Source organism: Esox lucius, chromosome 16 (genome assembly GCF_011004845.1).
Source record: "Esox lucius isolate fEsoLuc1 chromosome 16, fEsoLuc1.pri, whole genome shotgun sequence".
In the NCBI taxonomy this organism is placed as follows: Eukaryota; Metazoa; Chordata; class Actinopteri; order Esociformes; family Esocidae; genus Esox; species Esox lucius.
In genome coordinates, this window is record NC_047584.1 from 6441588 (window position 1) to 6459549 (window position 17962).

At 38.8% G+C, this 17962-nt stretch overlaps 1 protein-coding gene across 1 annotated transcript in view; it reads left to right on the top strand.

The window, feature by feature from the left end:
• tmeff2a (transmembrane protein with EGF-like and two follistatin-like domains 2a) overlaps positions 1-17962 on the top strand; it is a 96744-nt gene that overhangs the window by 31440 nt on the left and 47342 nt on the right. The window contains exon 4 of the mRNA XM_010898064.5: positions 9854-9880. Within this exon, the coding sequence (XP_010896366.1) occupies positions 9854-9880 (27 nt within the window). The remainder of the gene's footprint in view (positions 1-9853; positions 9881-17962) is intronic.

The window sequence follows — 17962 nt, forward strand, 5'->3', positions numbered from 1 at the left end:
GCTCAACTGACTGGAGTATTTTACCTTTTGAGTTGAAGTAATTCATCAGAGATTGAAGTTAGGATAGTCCCTTTTAATTTGTTTAGGACAAAGAGAAACATCATACTGTAGATAATGGGTTAACAATGTATATTATGCACATACATTTGCAAATATTTAATAAATGTATTAATATGATATGTACAGTGAGGGAAAAAATATTTGATCCCCTGTTGATTTTGTATGTTTGCCCACTGACAAAGAAATTATCAGTCTATAATTTTAATGGTAGGTTTATTTGAACAGTGAGAGACACAATAACAAAAAAATATCCAGAAAAACACGTCAAAAATGTTATTAATTGTTTTGCATTTCAATGAGTGAAATAAGTTTTTGATCCCCCCTCAATCAGAAAGATTCCTGGCTCCCAGGTGTCTTTTATACAGGTAACGCGAGGATATTATGAGCACACTCTTTAAGGGAGTGCTCCTAATCTCAGTTTGTTGCCTGTATAAAAGACACCTGTCCACAGAAGTAATTAATCAATCATATTCCAAACTCTCCACCATGGCCAAGACCAAAGAGCTGTCCATGGATATCAGGGACAAGATTGTAGACGTACACAAGCCTGGAATGGGCTACAAAACCATCGCCAAGCAGCTTGGTGAGAAAGTGACAACAGTTGGTGCGATTATTCGCAAATGGAACAAACACAAAATAACTGTCAATCTCTCTCGGTCTGGGGCTCCATGCAAGATCTTACCTTCATGGAGTTGCAATGATCATGAGAACGGTGAGGAATCAGCCCAGAACTAGACAGGTGGATCTTGTCAATGATCTCAAGGCAGCTGGGACCACAGTCACCAAGAAAACAATTGGTAACACACTACGCCATGAAGGACTGAAATCCTGCAGTGCCGCAAGATCCCCCTGCTCAAAAAAGTACAGTGCAGGTCCTGGAGTGGCCTAGCCAGTCTCCAGACTTTAATCCCATAGAAAATCTGTGGAGGGAGCTGAAGGTTCGAGTTGCTGAATGTCAGCCTCAAAACCTTAATGACTTGGGGAAGATCTGCAAAGAGGAGTGGGACAAAATCCCTCCTGAGATGTTTGCAAACCTGGTGGCCAACTACAAGAAACATCTGACCTCTGTGATTGCCAACAAGTGTTTTGCCACCAAGTACTAAATCATGTTTTGCAGAGTGGTCAAATATTTATTTCCTTCATTAAAATGCAAATCAACATTTTCAACATGCGTTTTTCAGGATTTTGTTGTTGTTATTCTGTCTCTCACTGTTCAAATGAACCTACCGTTAAAATTATAGACTGATTCTTTGTCAGTGGGCAAACGTACAAAATCAGCAGGGGATCAAAAAAAAAATTCCCTCTCTGTATGTTAAGTATGAAAATGCATTTTCAAAATGCATACTAAATGAAAGATTGACAATTTCTTTTTTACTTCCAAAAATGAAACCAATATATACAGCTCCAGAACAAATAAAGAGACCAGTGCACCTTTTATTTCCTTTCCAAAAAAGTAAGGTTTTGAGCGAGGAACAGAAGGGTTAAAATTAAAAGACCACTGCAAATTGAACGCTTCTGTTCCTCATTCAAACCTTCCTTTTCATCTTTTTTGGAAAGGAAAGAAAAAGGTGCAGTGGTCTCTTCATTTAAAAAAATGCATTTTCATGTATGGAGTGCATACAGTTTTAAAATGAGTTAGTTTTTTCTTTGACATGTCAAGGTTGTCTCTCCCTGTTTTGGACAGTTTACTTTAGTTTTGTACTTAATGAACATGACAAACATTTATCTGAGGGCAGTTGGGGGAACATATTGACTCCGCTCAAAGCTCCACTGGGGGTCTGGACGAGAACACTGGCAGTGTCGCTGACTCAGTTAACCTCCCTGGCTGCCCGGTCAGCTCCACTTAAGGGACCTGAAATGCATAGCTCAGCAGTTCACACTCAGCAACTGGAGTTGGACTGTATGTGTGTTTGTGTATGGGTGGAATGGTGGATGGGTGAGTGGGTGGGGGAGCGCTGGGTGGTGTACGCGCATTTGTGATTTGTTTCGCAAGACAAAACCTTCATCTTCTCGCCTCACCCGCACGGAAGCTTGTAACTCTGAAATTGCTTGAGATTTCCTTTGTGTGTTTGTGTGTGTATGTGCGTGCGTGCGTGTGTGTGTGTGCGTGCATGTATGCGTGCATGCGCATCTCCCTGTGTGTCTTTTTGTACGATAGTGAGAGTGAAATAATGGCTTTTTCCACAAGGTAAAAGCTAATTTCAAGAAACAAGCTCGGGAAAACAAAAGGAATGTGGTCGCGCCTCAGCCGAAATGGTGTGACAGTGACGAGAACAGGCTGACAGCTCGCACTTTCATGCCCATCCCCGTTTCTCAATATGTATTTTCCTTTATTTCACATCATTCTTCACTGTCACATCAAGTGTGTTTATGCTCAAATCAAATTAGTTCTTAAGTGGTGTCCGGTTTTTTAGCTAATGCTTCTTTCAAACTAAAGTCAGGAACCAAGAAGGTTATGAACATTTCTGTTCCAACACCACTGAGTTGTTACCCTTTATTTTGCCTAATCTGTCACCTTTACTTTGCCACTTTGTATTTTCTGGGAGAGTGAATGTGTCCGCACTGAATTATGTTCCCCTCCAATATACTTCTGAATTGGTGAAACCCCTAAAGCTCAGAAAGATTGATAGGCATATCATCGGTTGATGTCTTGCATTCAACACTTTGCCTGTTACGTATTTCTCACCATTCAAAATGAATCAAGGTTCCTTGAAAGTTAAACTACAAAATGCTTTCATAACCATGTCCTAGAATAAAATATGCTGATTGTGTACAATATGCATGCAAACAAATGCGCAAATGGGGTTCTAGAGCTTAACAAAAATATAGGCTATGCCAAAATAAATTGAATGCATCAATCCATTAGGACCATGGACCTTGGTCATTCTCCCCAGTTATTTTCCAATGCTCCAACATATACGAGAAGTGCATGTTGGTATAAATTCAGATTGAAGTGGCCTAGTTTGGTCCTGTGGTCTGCACTAATGCCTTCAGTGCATAAGTACTGCTACATTGTGCGTTCCAATCCAATCTACTGCGCTTTTAGCAAAGAACTCTTTCTATCTCATATTGTCTTATACAATAAAGCATGAAATGCCCCCTCCAAAAAACTAAAATACAGGTTTAATAAATAGTTGGTCTCAAAGATTCTTTAACAATAGTCATGATAATTATTACAAACTGCCCCATCCGAACATTGACACGTACACATGTCATTTTTTACCTGGTAACTTAACTAAGAATTATAAATAACTGTCTTACTCAAGGATATACAGCTCTGGAAAAAATTAAGAGACCACTACTCTTTCAGTAAAGAAACACACACACACATTATCTTTAAAACACTGTTGTTGGAAACCAAGCAGAATGTAGATGGACTAGACTGTAAATCTCTCTCTTTGTATTAGTTCCTTTAAAGGTGGGTGCACCCTGCTGAAATAGTAAGCCTTGCGATCACTTGGCTTTCTTCTTATCTCCAATAGCTAACTCATGCAGTGTTTTGTTGACCACCCACAGCTAACTCTTAGACTTGCTCCGTCGCTAGATTCTATTTGTGTCCTCGCTAAGTGGCGTGGGCTGACCTCATTACATACACTCAGAAAACATGAAAGAAATCGCTAGTAAAAGTCAACGAGAGAGGGGGACTTTGTATTTCAATCGCCTGCGTAAAACCTAACTTCTTCTGTACATAGCTTTCAGTGCTGTGAATGCGATGATTGCTAATCGGTACTTGTCTGAGAGAGGAGCTTATTTCTGTAGCGTCTGAATGCAAACAAAGCTTAATATCTTCTACATAGTGTTTGCTGCCTAGAATGGCTAGCGTAAATGCAATGATCGCTAATTGGGACACTTCTGAAATAATTGCTAATTGATCTAACATCTGACCACAAACTGAGCACCTATATATGCAGGTCCCTTAACCCAGAACCGCCAAATACCAATGCCAATCAGCGTTTAAGGTTGTAATTAAATACAATTAAATAAAATTGAAAGCTACACAATCCTCCTTCCATGACATTTTCCTAAATAGGCGTCGGCATTACATTTTTCCATTATTACTTTGTTCCGTTGTCAGAATTTGAAACTGACAAACGGAAAATTATTTAGAGACAATTTACCTGTTTTTTTACCCTGTTTTACGACTTCTTCCGCCAACAGCCCATGCCACTTAGCGTTGGTACCCCAATGGTACCCAGGCGCTAGTCAAACCTAACTGAATTCATGACGTCAGTGGATGAATGCGCAAAACTAAATCGCACACACATGCTAACATCTCTCTTTGACTTTTCTTTGCTTATTTTACTGTAGACTAATATTCTACAAATGTATTAGGCTGAATAATTATTCACAAAATGAAATACCAGTGATATTCCTACAGTCACTATCATTGATAGCCGCACTACAACCCCTGGGTGAGACCTGCAAAGACACCCTGTTCACAGAGCCTATTCATATTGGATCTCTCGTCTCGATACCTTACTCATGTCACCTATAGACAAAACTTATTTGTCAGTAATTTAGAATAATTAAGGATCTATCACACATACCACAGTGTGATACTGTGGATGTAAATGGAGGAAATACTTTTGTTTCCTCACGCTTTCGGTTGTGCTTGAATTGCTCCCGATGAAGCAGAGCTCATATTTAACACTGGAACAGAATTTTTGTGAATGTGATATGATTACATTGTAGAGAGAGAAAGGGAACGGGTGGGGGGCTTATTTTGTGTATTCTATCCCTATATGTTGCCCACTAGTAGCAGGATCATTACAAGAAAACTTCTGGGTATGTGCAAAAGTACTTAGCAAACAAAGGCAATTCTGATTAGACCCCATGACCTCATTACATACAACCCTGCATACTTTTAAAATATTGCACGTTTATTACACTTTTAGAATGTCCACTGAATTAAAAGTAAACGTTCCATATGATTTCTTTATTTACTTTTATGGTATAGTAATAGTACCTCTTTTTTTTTAACCATTTAAGCTACTGAGACAAAATTAAAACTTGGTTTCAGATAGTTCCCAACTTAAAATGCTTCAGTGTGTTTTGACTATGACAATAACATTTCCATACATAAAATAATATGTATTGTACTGTTGAAGCTAGGGAAGGCGAATCAACTATTCCACATGTTCAGGTTATCACAACTTAAAATGCTCTAACGTGTATTGACTATGACCATAGTGGTGAAGAAAGAGCTGAGCCGCAAGGCGAAGCTCTCGATTTACCAGTCAATCTACGTTCCTACTCTCACCTATGGTGAAAGGACAAGATCCCGGATACAGGCGGCCGAAATGAGCTTTCTCCGCAGGGTGGCTGGGCGATCCCTTAGAGATAGGGTGAGAAGCTCGGTCACCCGGGAGGAGCTCAGAGTAGAGCCGCTGCTCCTCCACATCGAGAGGGGTCAGCTGAGGTGGCTTGGGCATCTGTTTCGAATGCCTCTGGAACGCCTTCCTGGGAAGGTGTTACGGTCCCGTCCCACCGGGAGGAGACCCCGGGGAAGACCTAGGACACGCTGGAGGGACTATGTCTCCCGGCTGGCCTGGGAACGCCTCTGTGTCCCCCCGGAAGAGCTGGAGGAAGTGTCTGGGGAGAGGGAAGTCTGGGCATCCCTGCTTAGACTGCTGCCCCCGCGACCCGGCCCCGGATAAGCGGAAGAAAATTATGATGATGGTGATCAGTTTACTAAAACAACCCGGATGTAGTTTTTGATTCTGCACATGATGCAGGAGTTAAGAGGTAGTTTATATCTGCATTAAATCATAGAAAATGTTAAGCAAGCAAGTTTATTTATATACAGTGAGGGAAAAATGTATTTGATCCGCTGCGGATTTTGTACGTTTGCCAACTGACAAAGAAATGATCAGACTATCATTTTAATGGTAGGTTTATGTGGACAGCAAGAGACAGAATAACATCAAAAAAATCCAGAAAAATGTAAATTGCTTAGCATTTTAATGAGTGAAAAACATATTTGACCCATCTGCAAAACATGACTTATTACTTGGTAGCATATAGAGATTATGTTCAATGTCTATATGCTACCTCTGGGCCAAATTCTACAAAAAAACAACATTAACTACCATAGCAACAAAATTAACTAACATTAACTACCGAGAACTGATCCCTGGGGAACACCGCATTTCATAGCCACGCTTTCAGATTCATGATTGCCAAATGACTAAAATGTGACTAAAAGTCTGTCAACTAAAATAACAAAACCAAAAATTACCACAAGTTGCCACATTAACACTGGCTGTTTGAAGGAATAATAAGAATGTATTTTGTACATGTGGACCCAGTGACTCAAACTTGATGTTGACCCAGTACCAAGACTTTGACCATAGAGAATATGGTGGCCGGAACTTAGACTCGACTCGGATTTAACCACTGGGACTCAACTTGGATTTAACCATATGGACTCTCCATGGATTTAACCATAGGGAATCAATTCGTACTCAACCACAGGGGACTTGGGACTTGAGATGGACTCAAGGTTTTGTGACACAGACTACATATCTGGTTGGCACCCTTCTATTCAAAGCAACATTATCATGGGTTGTCCAACATCTAGACCTTACTGTATGTTCTATGATTGGCTAACCTGTCTCCACAAACACCTGGTGTGTATACTGTATATTCCACCAACAAAACATTTTAGTTGTAAAACATTTAGTCAAACATAGTTTATATTGGACTTTTTATTTGCTGGTTTATTAAAAAGAACAAAACTGGAACTGGGCTTAATTGAATTTATCCACAGAAAACTCTGATTGACATAATGTTTTCCTTATGAAACGTTTTGTAAAAAGAAATTAATACACACCTGTGGTTACATGTAAACAGGTCTGGTCTCCATTTGTACATTGGCTCATCCATACTGTGGCCTTCATGTTGATAACACAGCCAGACTCCTTGTTTTTGTTTACTTCAGTTTAAGTGTCTGACAGCCGTGTGACAGCAGGGCTATGTCTTTCCAGAAGCTCCCGTGGGACTAGAGCCAAGGCCGAAAGGCCAGACTTCGAGGTCTGCTGTTTGTGCTGATCGGTGAACAGATTGACACGGATCAGAGGTGCCAAGTCATGCTACTGTGTAATTGAGGCATGCACTCAGATGCATTTCTTTCAGGCACTGTCTACATCTGAAATCATTTTCACCAAGAGAGTAACATTTCAGTGACCCTGCCTAGATAGTTTTATGTAAAGAAAAAAACATGTTAAAAGGTTGCTTAAATGTACCGTCCCTGGTTTTGCAGTATTTATCATTCAGAATACTTGAAGTTTAATGTTGATTGAAAGGATTTATGTTTCTTTACCTCCGGGCTAGTGATAACCAAGCATTTACCATGGTATTACTAGGCTAAAAGTGTGCTGCAGTAATGGAGAGTGAATAATAGCTGATTAGCACAGGATGCTACAGTTCCATTGAATTGACTGGTGGTGATTTACTGTGGAGGGGGATTAGACATTAGTCTCGCAACAGAGGACACTGGCAACCAAAAGTCAATTTCCAACATGAACCATAAGGCATCGACGGGAATGTTAAAAAAGTGTTTAGTGAAAACATTGTTGACTGCATGTTTAATCACAATGTGTCAGCTCTCAGGGCCCCTAAGGTAGTCACTGCTGACATAAGACGTGTTTGGTTGACTGGGGCGATTCACAGTCACGGCCATCAATGCAGTTGAAGGCATGTGTGTTGAGTCAATGTCTGTGAACTCTTCCCTGGACTCTCATTCGTCCATTGAAAAGAACGAGGTTCAATCTGTGATTGTATTGTGGCTCTGTATGAATTTTGAAGTAGATGTATTTTGAATCAATCAATGTTTTGGGCTGCACAATGTAGTGGTGGCATCGCTAATAATTTTTGGATGTTGTTTATTGACGGAAAATTGTTGATCTATAGAAATGGATAGGAATGTGGAAAACATGCTTTTTTTAATGTAAGAAACCTGTGTTTGTGTATGAATGTATGTTCGGGCTTGTATGTGTGGGTTTGCATGTATCTGTATATTCCTGTGTGGCCAAGTGTCCCCATACATTTCTATGAAGATGTCATTCAAACATATGATGCATATGGATGAGGATGATTGGATTTGTTTGTGCATGCATGTCGGTGTGCGTGTGATAGAAGCCATTGTAACTTGTGGTTTATGTCAAAGGCTATAAATCTGGTATCATGCAGAAATAATCATGAGAGATGTAGGCCACAGAAATAACCCTAAAACACATAGAGTACATGGCTTTCACATTGGATGAAAAGCAGTTGGATCCACTTGGCTGCCTGCAGGGTTGCTAATCTCCATCCTTGAAGCCCTGTTGCACATCCATCTATCTTCTCTTTTTCTCTTTTGCTCTGTCTCTTCTCTCTGTTCTTTCCCTCCTTCGGTTTTTTCTCTCTCTTTTTTCTCTCTTTCAATCTTTGCCCTTTCTCCCTCCTACACTTTCTCCTTCTTTTTAATGTTCTTTCAAATGTGTATGTGTGTGTGTGTGTGGGTGCGCAGCATAGCCACAGGTGTCTGCGACACTTTGAAGGTTAATAACTCTTCTCTGGTGTTCCTGGTGTTCCTCCTAATATAGTTGACTTTATCTCAATTGGATTGACTTGTTAAAATACAGGGAAAAAATGTATTATCTCAATGACAAACCGAACCCCATATATTGGAATGTTAATGCCTAAAGCAGGGATATTCAACTCTAGACCTTTTTTCATTGCAACACTTTATTTAGACCTTGTTTAGACCTGGGACACCAGGTGGTTGCAGTTACTGATGTGGTAGAACAGAAAACCGACAGGCTCCAAACCTTGTAGGGTAAAAGTTGAATGCCATTTGTCCAACTAATTAGGATATTTGACGGGTCCTGGTTTGCTGGTTTCAGGTTTGCCTGTCATTTTACAAAATAAACCTGTTCGGTTGTGTTCACACTGTAACAAACCAGTTTTAAACCAATTGCAATTTTGGATGAAAATAAATGTTGCTTGGACTAACATTTAAGTGCTGGTAGTGCCCTGAGGTTTCAGCCTATTTACCTCTGCTTGGTGAATAATAAACATGACCCTGGTGAATGTCTGATATCTGCCTTCCCCTCTAGGCATTTCAGCAGAATGGTCTCCTGCATCTCATGTTACCATTGCAGCATCACCAATAAGTAACCATCAGTAAAGCTTTCAAGGGCGTATCGCCAAACAGCAGTGGAAGCTTAGATAAGTTACAGGTAGATTTGCATGAAGTCAGCAGGATTCAAATGGGCTTTAATATGGAAAGATGTACCACAGAAATGTTCAGCAATGAGAAATGGAAACAAAATTACGAATATGGGGATGGATTCAATTTTTGTGATTGTGTGGTTGTGATTGTGCAGATATTGATATGACACATGCATATATTCACATTCATACAAACACACGCAGTCACGTTAGACCAGACAAACACGCTTGTACAAATACAGTATCCTAATTTGATAGTCCTGTTGTTGCTGGAATTTTTATGTAATCAAAGTTAATTTTCACATTTCACCTTCCAGATGTAATTTGCCTGAATGAAAAATTTCCATAATTGATAATACACAGAATAGTTTCCTGTTGCTGCTGGTTTTGTCAAACTGGCTCAAATTATGATCTTAATACATTTGTACCCACTCTGCTCCATATCATCAAAAAGCCCTTTCAGAAGTTATCTTTAACAATTGTGTTTCTTCTCTCTCCCTCTCGTCTTTTGTTCCACCCACTTTCTCTCTCCCTCTTCTCACCCTCTCTTTTCCCGTCTCTCTCACTCACTCTCCTGCAGATGCCGGCTCAGGCTCGGGAGATGATGGTAAGATCAGTCTACTCTTTTCATTTCAATTTAGTTAGTTTTCCAGGGCTGTATTCTCTTTGCTTAGAACCAGGTGTGGCCAGGAAACACTGCATAACTAAACATTAATGAATGTATACAGTGAACAGAGTCATACAGACTGCCAGAATTCAGAGAGACACACTCACACATTGACACACACAGTTGCACACAAGCCGAGCAAGGTGATTTTGGCAGCTTTTCCCCTCAATGTTACAGGAAATTGACAGTGGAGCATGGCATCCCAACTGGCGCCCTATTCCCTACAGTAGTGCACTACTTTTAACCAGGGTCTAAGGGGAGCCCCGGTAAGGAGCTGAATGCTATTTGGAAAGACGCTATGTTCAAAGATTGCAGATTTTCCTTCACTGTTTCACATTCTTGAAACATCCAGCTACACCTGTGTGGAACACAGAGCCAATCTCCAATTGATGATCCAATGCAAAGCTTCACGGACACATGGATTCTCTTTATTTCCTTGTGCATTGCTTTGTTTCATAATTTGTCTGTGAATATAGTAATACCTCAACAATATCTAATGAAAATGTTGCTTCATAATTAGAAGTTTATCCACAGGGTAATACATTATACAGGATTTTTTGATAGTGGGAACATTGATTTTGGAATGATAGGTTAGGCATTAAGTGGTTTAATGTTTGGAACCATAACCTGAAAATTATAAATTGTATGAAGTCCATAACACATCCAAATAAGTGAAGGAGATTGAATACTTTCCGAAGGCCCTGCATATGTATGTATATTCATATAATTATTAGGTGCTTTTTCCAGGCTAAAAAGTGACATGATCGCAGTTCCAATAGAAAATAGTTGGCAAGCTTCATTCTATATCAGTTACACGACACAGCAAAATCCTTAAGTGAAAAGTCAGAATTTGGTCAGTACGTTTGTGTGTAATTATCTCTAGAACTTTTAACATGTGTTTCCAAGTTATCAAGATGAAGAAGGAATGCAGTAGTAATCTATATAAGTATTCCATTGAACTAATAATATCACAAAACATCACATAGTTAAATATCAGCAATTATCACTGTCTTTAATCCTCAAAAACTTTGTGAAGTGTACCAAACACACAATAGCATTTATGTGTGCCAGGAGTATCAGCTAATGATAAAACCAAAAGGTGGACAGATGTACACCTCGCAGCTATAGAGGTCTAAAGACAAAGTCTCACTCAGTTTGTACTGAAGTGGAATGAGCAGTGATGAATGACGTCTGATCCTGCTCAATGTATAAACAGAATCTGATAGATAAATTAAAATTGTCATTGGTTTGCAACAAAAAAAAACATGTCACATTAGCACAAATGTGTACACTTTTATTATCGCCAGCAATAGTAGAATGACATATTAGTTACCAGGTAATCAACATAGTCAGTGAGTTTATATGTCTTCTAGGCCTGTGGTCTGGACAAAGCAATGCACAAGCTTGTGTCCTGCCTTACAGCCCAACAAGATTTACTTGTTATTAGTGTGAATAGTAAATTCTATTTACATTCTATGTTGATGTTATTTAAATGAAAATGTGTTAAAGAAAATCCTCTACAGGTCACATCCAAACTCCCCATTGCATCAACAATGGAAGAATAAACAACAGTGTAACTAAAACAGACTGTCATTTTTGTATGCTGTTAGTTCATCTTTCTTCGCACCCAGTTCCTACCTTGCCAGCTGAGTTGGTGGGGTCACTGTGAACTCCAACCCGATTACTGAGGAACCAATTTGATTAATTGGTAATACAAGAATGTTCCACTGAGTTGAGATGCCAGAAAACATGTCACCTTTTCAAAACGCATCTCTTTAATATATAAGTATAGTAAAAACAAATTGCTAGCTGTGTTACCAACACCTGTTGCAAAAAAAAACTGCTTAATGTGCAAATGTATTTATCAATAATAGACTAATCCAAGCCAAACCTATCTGTCTTGCCCCACAATTACACAGCACATTTACTATTGGATTTATTGCTAGGACAGAATGACCGGAGATACGTGCAACAAAGATAAAGAAATGCAGGAAAGAGACCGATAATGAAGGCAGAGTGATAGGGAGACCAATAATGAAGGCAGAGTGATAGGGGGAGATGGAGGGATGGTTGACAGCGATAAGGAGAAGGTAGAGAGAGATTTAAAAGGGGGGGTGGCAGGAGGAAGAGATGGATGTGAAAAGATGGTTGTTTAAGGGCGAAGAGAAGGTTAGACAGTTATAAAAAGGGGGTTAGGAAAGTACAGAGGCACTAGCACAATTACAACCTTCAATAAAAATTAAATGTCTTTTAATGGCTGACGATAAATTTCTGAGTTGAGCTGTTTATGGTGGACTGCTACATCTAGACTCAGATAGGAGATTTGGACATGCAAAAAAGACAAATTATATTTTCAACTCAAGGTTCAAATGTAAATGAAATTTACTCTCAGACAATATCAAAACTACAATGTGAAAAATTAAATTGAAAAACAAACTAAAATCTCAGAGGGGGAAAAATGAATAATAAAAACCACACTCTCTAATAACTGGGGGTGTGGCTGTGTTCAGAATTAACCAATCACATTCAAACTCATGTTAAATAGAATGCATTACACACCTGCCATAATTTAAAGTGACTCTGATTAATCATAAATAAAGTTCAGCTGACATTTTATTAGTTGCATGTGAGAGCAAAAGCCATGGTCCACAGAGAGCTTCCAAAGCATCAGAGGGATCTCTTTGTTGAAACATTTCAGTCAGGAGAAGGGTACAAAATAATTTCCAAAGCATTGGATATACCATGGAACACAGTGAAGACAGTCATCTTCAAGTGGAGAAAATATGCCACAATAGAGACATTACCAAGAACTGGACATCCCTCCAAATTTGATCAAAAACAACAAGAAAACTGGTCAAGGAGGCTTCCAAGAGGCCTACAGCAACATTAAAGCAACTGCAGGAATTTCTGGCAAGTACTGGCTGTGTGCTACATGTGACAACAATCTCCCATATTTTTCATATGAATGGGCTATGGGGTAGGGTGGCAAGACGGAAGCCTTTTCTTACAAAGAAAAACATCCAAGCCTGTCTGAAGTTTGCAGAAACAAACATCAAGTCCCCCAAAAGCACTTGGGAAAATGTGTTTTTGTCTGATGAAACCTAGGTTGGACATTTTGGCCATAATTCCAAAAACAACACTGCACATCACCCAAAGAACACCATGCCCACAGTGAAGCATGGTGGTGGCAGCATCATGCTTTGGGGCTGTTTTTCTTCAGCTGGAACCGGGGCCTTAGTCAAGGGTGGAGGGGATTATGAACAGTTTCAAATACCAGGCAACTTTGGCACAAAACCTTCAAGTGTCCGTTAGAAAGCTGAAGATGAAGTTCACCTTTCAGCACGACAACGACCCAAAGCACACATCCAAATCCACAAAAGCATGGATTCACCAGAAGAAGATTCATCTTTTGGAATGGCCTAGCCAGAGCCCTGACCTGAATCCAATTGAACATCTGAAGAGGGCTGTGCACAGGCAATGTCGTTGCAATCTGACAGATTTGGTGCACTTTTGCAAAGAAGAGTGGTCAAATATTGCTACGTCAAGATGTGCCATGCCTAACGCCTAACCAAAAAGACTGAGTGCTGTAATTAAATCAAAAGGTGCTTCAAAAATAAATTGGTTTGTGGACACTTATGCAACCAGGTTATTCATAGTTTTTTTGTTGTTATTTTTCCACCTCAATGATTTCAGTTTGTTTTTCAATTGAATTGTTCACATTATAGGTCACATTAAAGGTGAAAAATTATTTATCTTTGTCTCATTCTTTTACATAACAAGAACCTTATTATTATTATTTTTTGTTGTTTGCGGAAGTTGGAAATGCTTTCCTTGTCTAATATAATTGCTACATTTACAATCATTATAGCCTAACCAATTTATTTTCATATAGCATTTAGACCAAAAACACTTGCAGTTCAAAGTTTTGGTCATTATGGAGACTACTCATTTCAATTTAGATCCCGAGAAAAACAAACATTTTAGAGTTGACACTGTTTGATCTTTGCAGCCATTGAAACACTTAAAAAACACATCTGAGAAAATAAATGACCTGGTTGTTCCCTTGGCGACAATATTCAACCATTCCTGCTCCTTTGGCTCTGTTGGCAGTGTCCTGCAGTCTCACTCGCAGACCCATCGCCATGGTAACGAGGTTAGAGGTTTAGGAAAGCGAATAATCTCATCTTCCCACTTTTGCAGCAGCGATAAAGACTGCTGTGTGTATGAGTGTGTGTGGACCCAAAATGACCAAATACAGACACCTCCTTCCCAATGAAATGCATTCTGCTCCAAGATATCCAGAGAAAAAGAACTCCACCCACTACTACTAGACTGGTTTAGGAAAGAAAGATTTGCTCCATGAATTTATATGATATGGTGGAAACAATGTGACAACCATAGAAGCATTGCAGTGTGTTAAAAATGTGTCCGGCGGGCCCAATCCGGGGCATGTGTGGAGTAAAAAGCAATCGTTTTTTATAGAAATGTTATTGTTTGGGAGTTGAGGAAGGTTTTAGGTGGTATTGAAAAGTTGTAAAAATGGTAATAGTACGCATTCATATAGTTTGACACCCCTGCTATACATTTCACAGTTCACTACCCCTATTGGATACCAGCTTATAGCACCCACATTCACTGGAAGTCCCTCTGCAGGCTTGCCTTAATAAGCTAAGCAAAATACTATGTATTGATAGTAGGCTACGCTTCTGGAAGTGTTTTTGAAGGTCCACTAGAAGGCAATGTTCTCTGGGAAATAAAGATCATAACCCATTGCCCCAGACCAGTGATAGGGACATGACCCTGCGTAGGACAATTTCTTCATATTGGATGTTAAAATGATGTGCTGACTCTCCAAAGTAACAAAAAATGTCAGGGTCATTTCTAACTTCCAAACCTAGCTGCATTTGCATTATGGCTACCAAATAATCTAAATGGTTACTTTGCATATACATTGGTAGACATTGAAAGATTAAGTGAGCTTTCTTCTTCCTTTCTACTACTCGCTTACCAAATGGGGGAAAATCACCACTATGCTCATATCATCTCTCGCTTTCTGTTTCTTTCTGCCAGAAACAAAGCCAATATATGTAAATCTTACCTTATTCCACAAAGAAATTCTAAATATTATTGGTACTTTATTGGCACCTTCTACAAGTAGTTTGTAATAATTTGATTTCTAGCAAGTGATTCTACATCACTTTGGAATAAACTCACCTGTTTCTACCAATTTGAATATATTAAAGGAGTTATTCTCTTGTTTTGTGACACTGTGTATCACAAAGAGCTTAGAGAAAAGACAGATGCAGCAAATATTGTTTAAATGGTGGAGAAAGAACCTCGATCATTGACCACACTGATTAAAGCTGACCATTAGTCACAAGGTATGAGCTTTTTACGAGGGTAAAGCAACCATTGCTGTGTTTACAGAAAATAAGATGTTACTTTCAAAGAAATGAACATCTACTCCACAGTCAAACACGGAGGAGATTCAGTGATGTTCTTGAGTTGCTTGGCTACCCTTGGCACTGGGTGCTTTGAACATTTTCATAAAATCATAAGATTACCAATGTCATTTTGGAGTACCATGTTGAACTCTGTGTCGGAAAGCAGAGTGTCTGTTGAAGGTCATGGGTCTTCCAACAGGACTATGACCCCCACACCCAGGAATAGGCCAGCACAAAACATTGAACTGTTCCTAAGTTCTAGAGGTACAGATAGCTCATCCATGTCTAAAGGAAGTACTAAATTTAAGTTATTTTGGTCAGGATGTGCTACCAAATATTAAGTCTGGAATGCCAGTTGTTTCAATGCCAGTGGTTCATAGGTTCTGCAATATAACATTAAAATAAAGAATTGTGGAAACCGTCAACATTGGTAAATTCCAACATATTGCTAAGTTACCAGTATTTTCTACCAAGACTGTAGCAGATTACAAGTATTGAATTTCAAATTTCTCAACAAATTTTACTCAAAAGTTGAACAAAATAGATGGCCAAATTAAAACAGTTAAAAATATTAAATAAAATAGCAATGATCCTAAGACACCAAAGTCAAATAAATGAAACAGAAAAATAAATGCAAGAGTATATTACAAAAAATCACCCACAATAAAATGATCCTTCTTAGTAATGTATGCAGTCTTGCCAAAAGTCTTGGTTCTGACAATTGGGACAACTAAATCACCAGTGAGAGATGACCTCTTTCTGTTTCTGTCTGTATTTCTTTTTTCTCTTTTTCTCTCCCCAACAGAGATTCTATAACACGTGAGTTAAGTTGTGTGTGGGTGTGGGTGTGTGGGATGTGTGCGTTCGTCTGAACAGTCAACTGTATTATAAGGGGGTCATTACAGGCTTTTATTATCATAATTAATTAAATATGTCTGATGTGAACCTAAAACCGCCTGGGAATTGAAATATATGAAAAGATGGAAGGATTGGAAATACAGATTTATTCAACCCACCTCTATAATGGCTGAATTAGTTGGGAATAGGGAGTGTCAAGTGTGCTAACTTACTGGTTGGGAATCATTTTCATAAACAAGGTTCAACAATGTGGCAGTTTCTTTTGGTTAAGAAGACATATATCCATATGAAACGTTAGTCAAACATTTTATAATTATATTTTGTTCATGTAGCTTGTTAAGCTATATCTTTAGCTTTATCTTTTGTTAAACAAAAGTTAGGGTTAAATCCAACCCTTTCATCACCTTGTGGATTACTGTAGCAATATGGCTAAATAGTCTAGCTGACAGTAATAGCTAGGCAAGAAAGTATGCACTTTTATATTTTCGAACCTGGGACATCTCTGCTAAATATTAAAGTAAAAATAAACAATATATAAAATCAACTCCAGAAGTATTGGCACTCTTCTTGAAATTGAGGAAAAGTAAATGAAAAAAAAAACAATGAGTCATATGCTGGGTTCAAACATAAGGGGGAGACGAATATTTTCATCATAATTTTTTATTAACTTTTGCTCAATTTGTATAATAATTTCATGAAGGGTGCACATTGTACTTCTTGAGTTGTGTGTGTGTGTGTGTGTGTGTGTGTGTGCAACACATACAACACCACCATGTTGACCATGTTCCACCGCCCAGACAATTTTGCTTGCAAAATATAAAAAATAAAGTGGCAGTGAATCATTGGACACAGTAGGTGTCAGCCTTTTCCCTTTTGATTGTTTGTGGGAATGCCATAAAACAATGGAAGAAGAAATAGCTGAGCACTAACATTGGCTGAGGCCCATGTAGTATAAGTTGACCCTGCCTACCAAGTGCTGTTTTCCCACAGTTTAGTTAGCATTACTGTAATGGAAGTAGCTCACCAACGCTTCCCTCACGTGGCTGTTGTCAGAGCCAAGGGAGGTACTGGTTTCTCTATACTGGATGGAATTATGGTAATCTTGCCTACTAGTTATAAAAGCATGGATTCATCTGTAAATTTCAGCCCAAAATTGCTGTACCTTGGCAATATTCCTTAGTTGGTAAAAAGCTGTTTTGGTGGCTTTCCTAATCTGTGATTGTAAATCTTGCCAAATTGTCTCCCTTGGCTTTGGCTCAACTTTGTCCATATTTATTTGAAGGACGTTTCAAGCCACCCAAGTAGTTAGATCTATAATGCAGTTGAATACTGTATTAGTTGAGCTAAAATCTTCTGGTGACACAGGAATATAATGTTGTATGTTGCAGTAAAAATCAATGCAGTGCTTTTTGCTGACACTATATACAAACTGAATGGCACCAGATACAAAATTGAACCTTGTGGAATGCCACATAATAAAGATTTTTGGCATGTGTATTGACACTATGATCTTTTGCCACTGATTAATGTTGATCTGTGCTGTGGTGCGTTCAAAAAATAATTTTTCAAATTACAGTTTGCACTTAGTCATTTGTTTGAAAACCAATTTAATCAGGATTTTGCTTAAAATGGAAAGTTGAAATTTGAAAATAAGTGACTGAGATAGGAAGAATCTAAATTACATGGGTTTTGTCTTTTCTTTAGTGCCTTTGGTAAAATA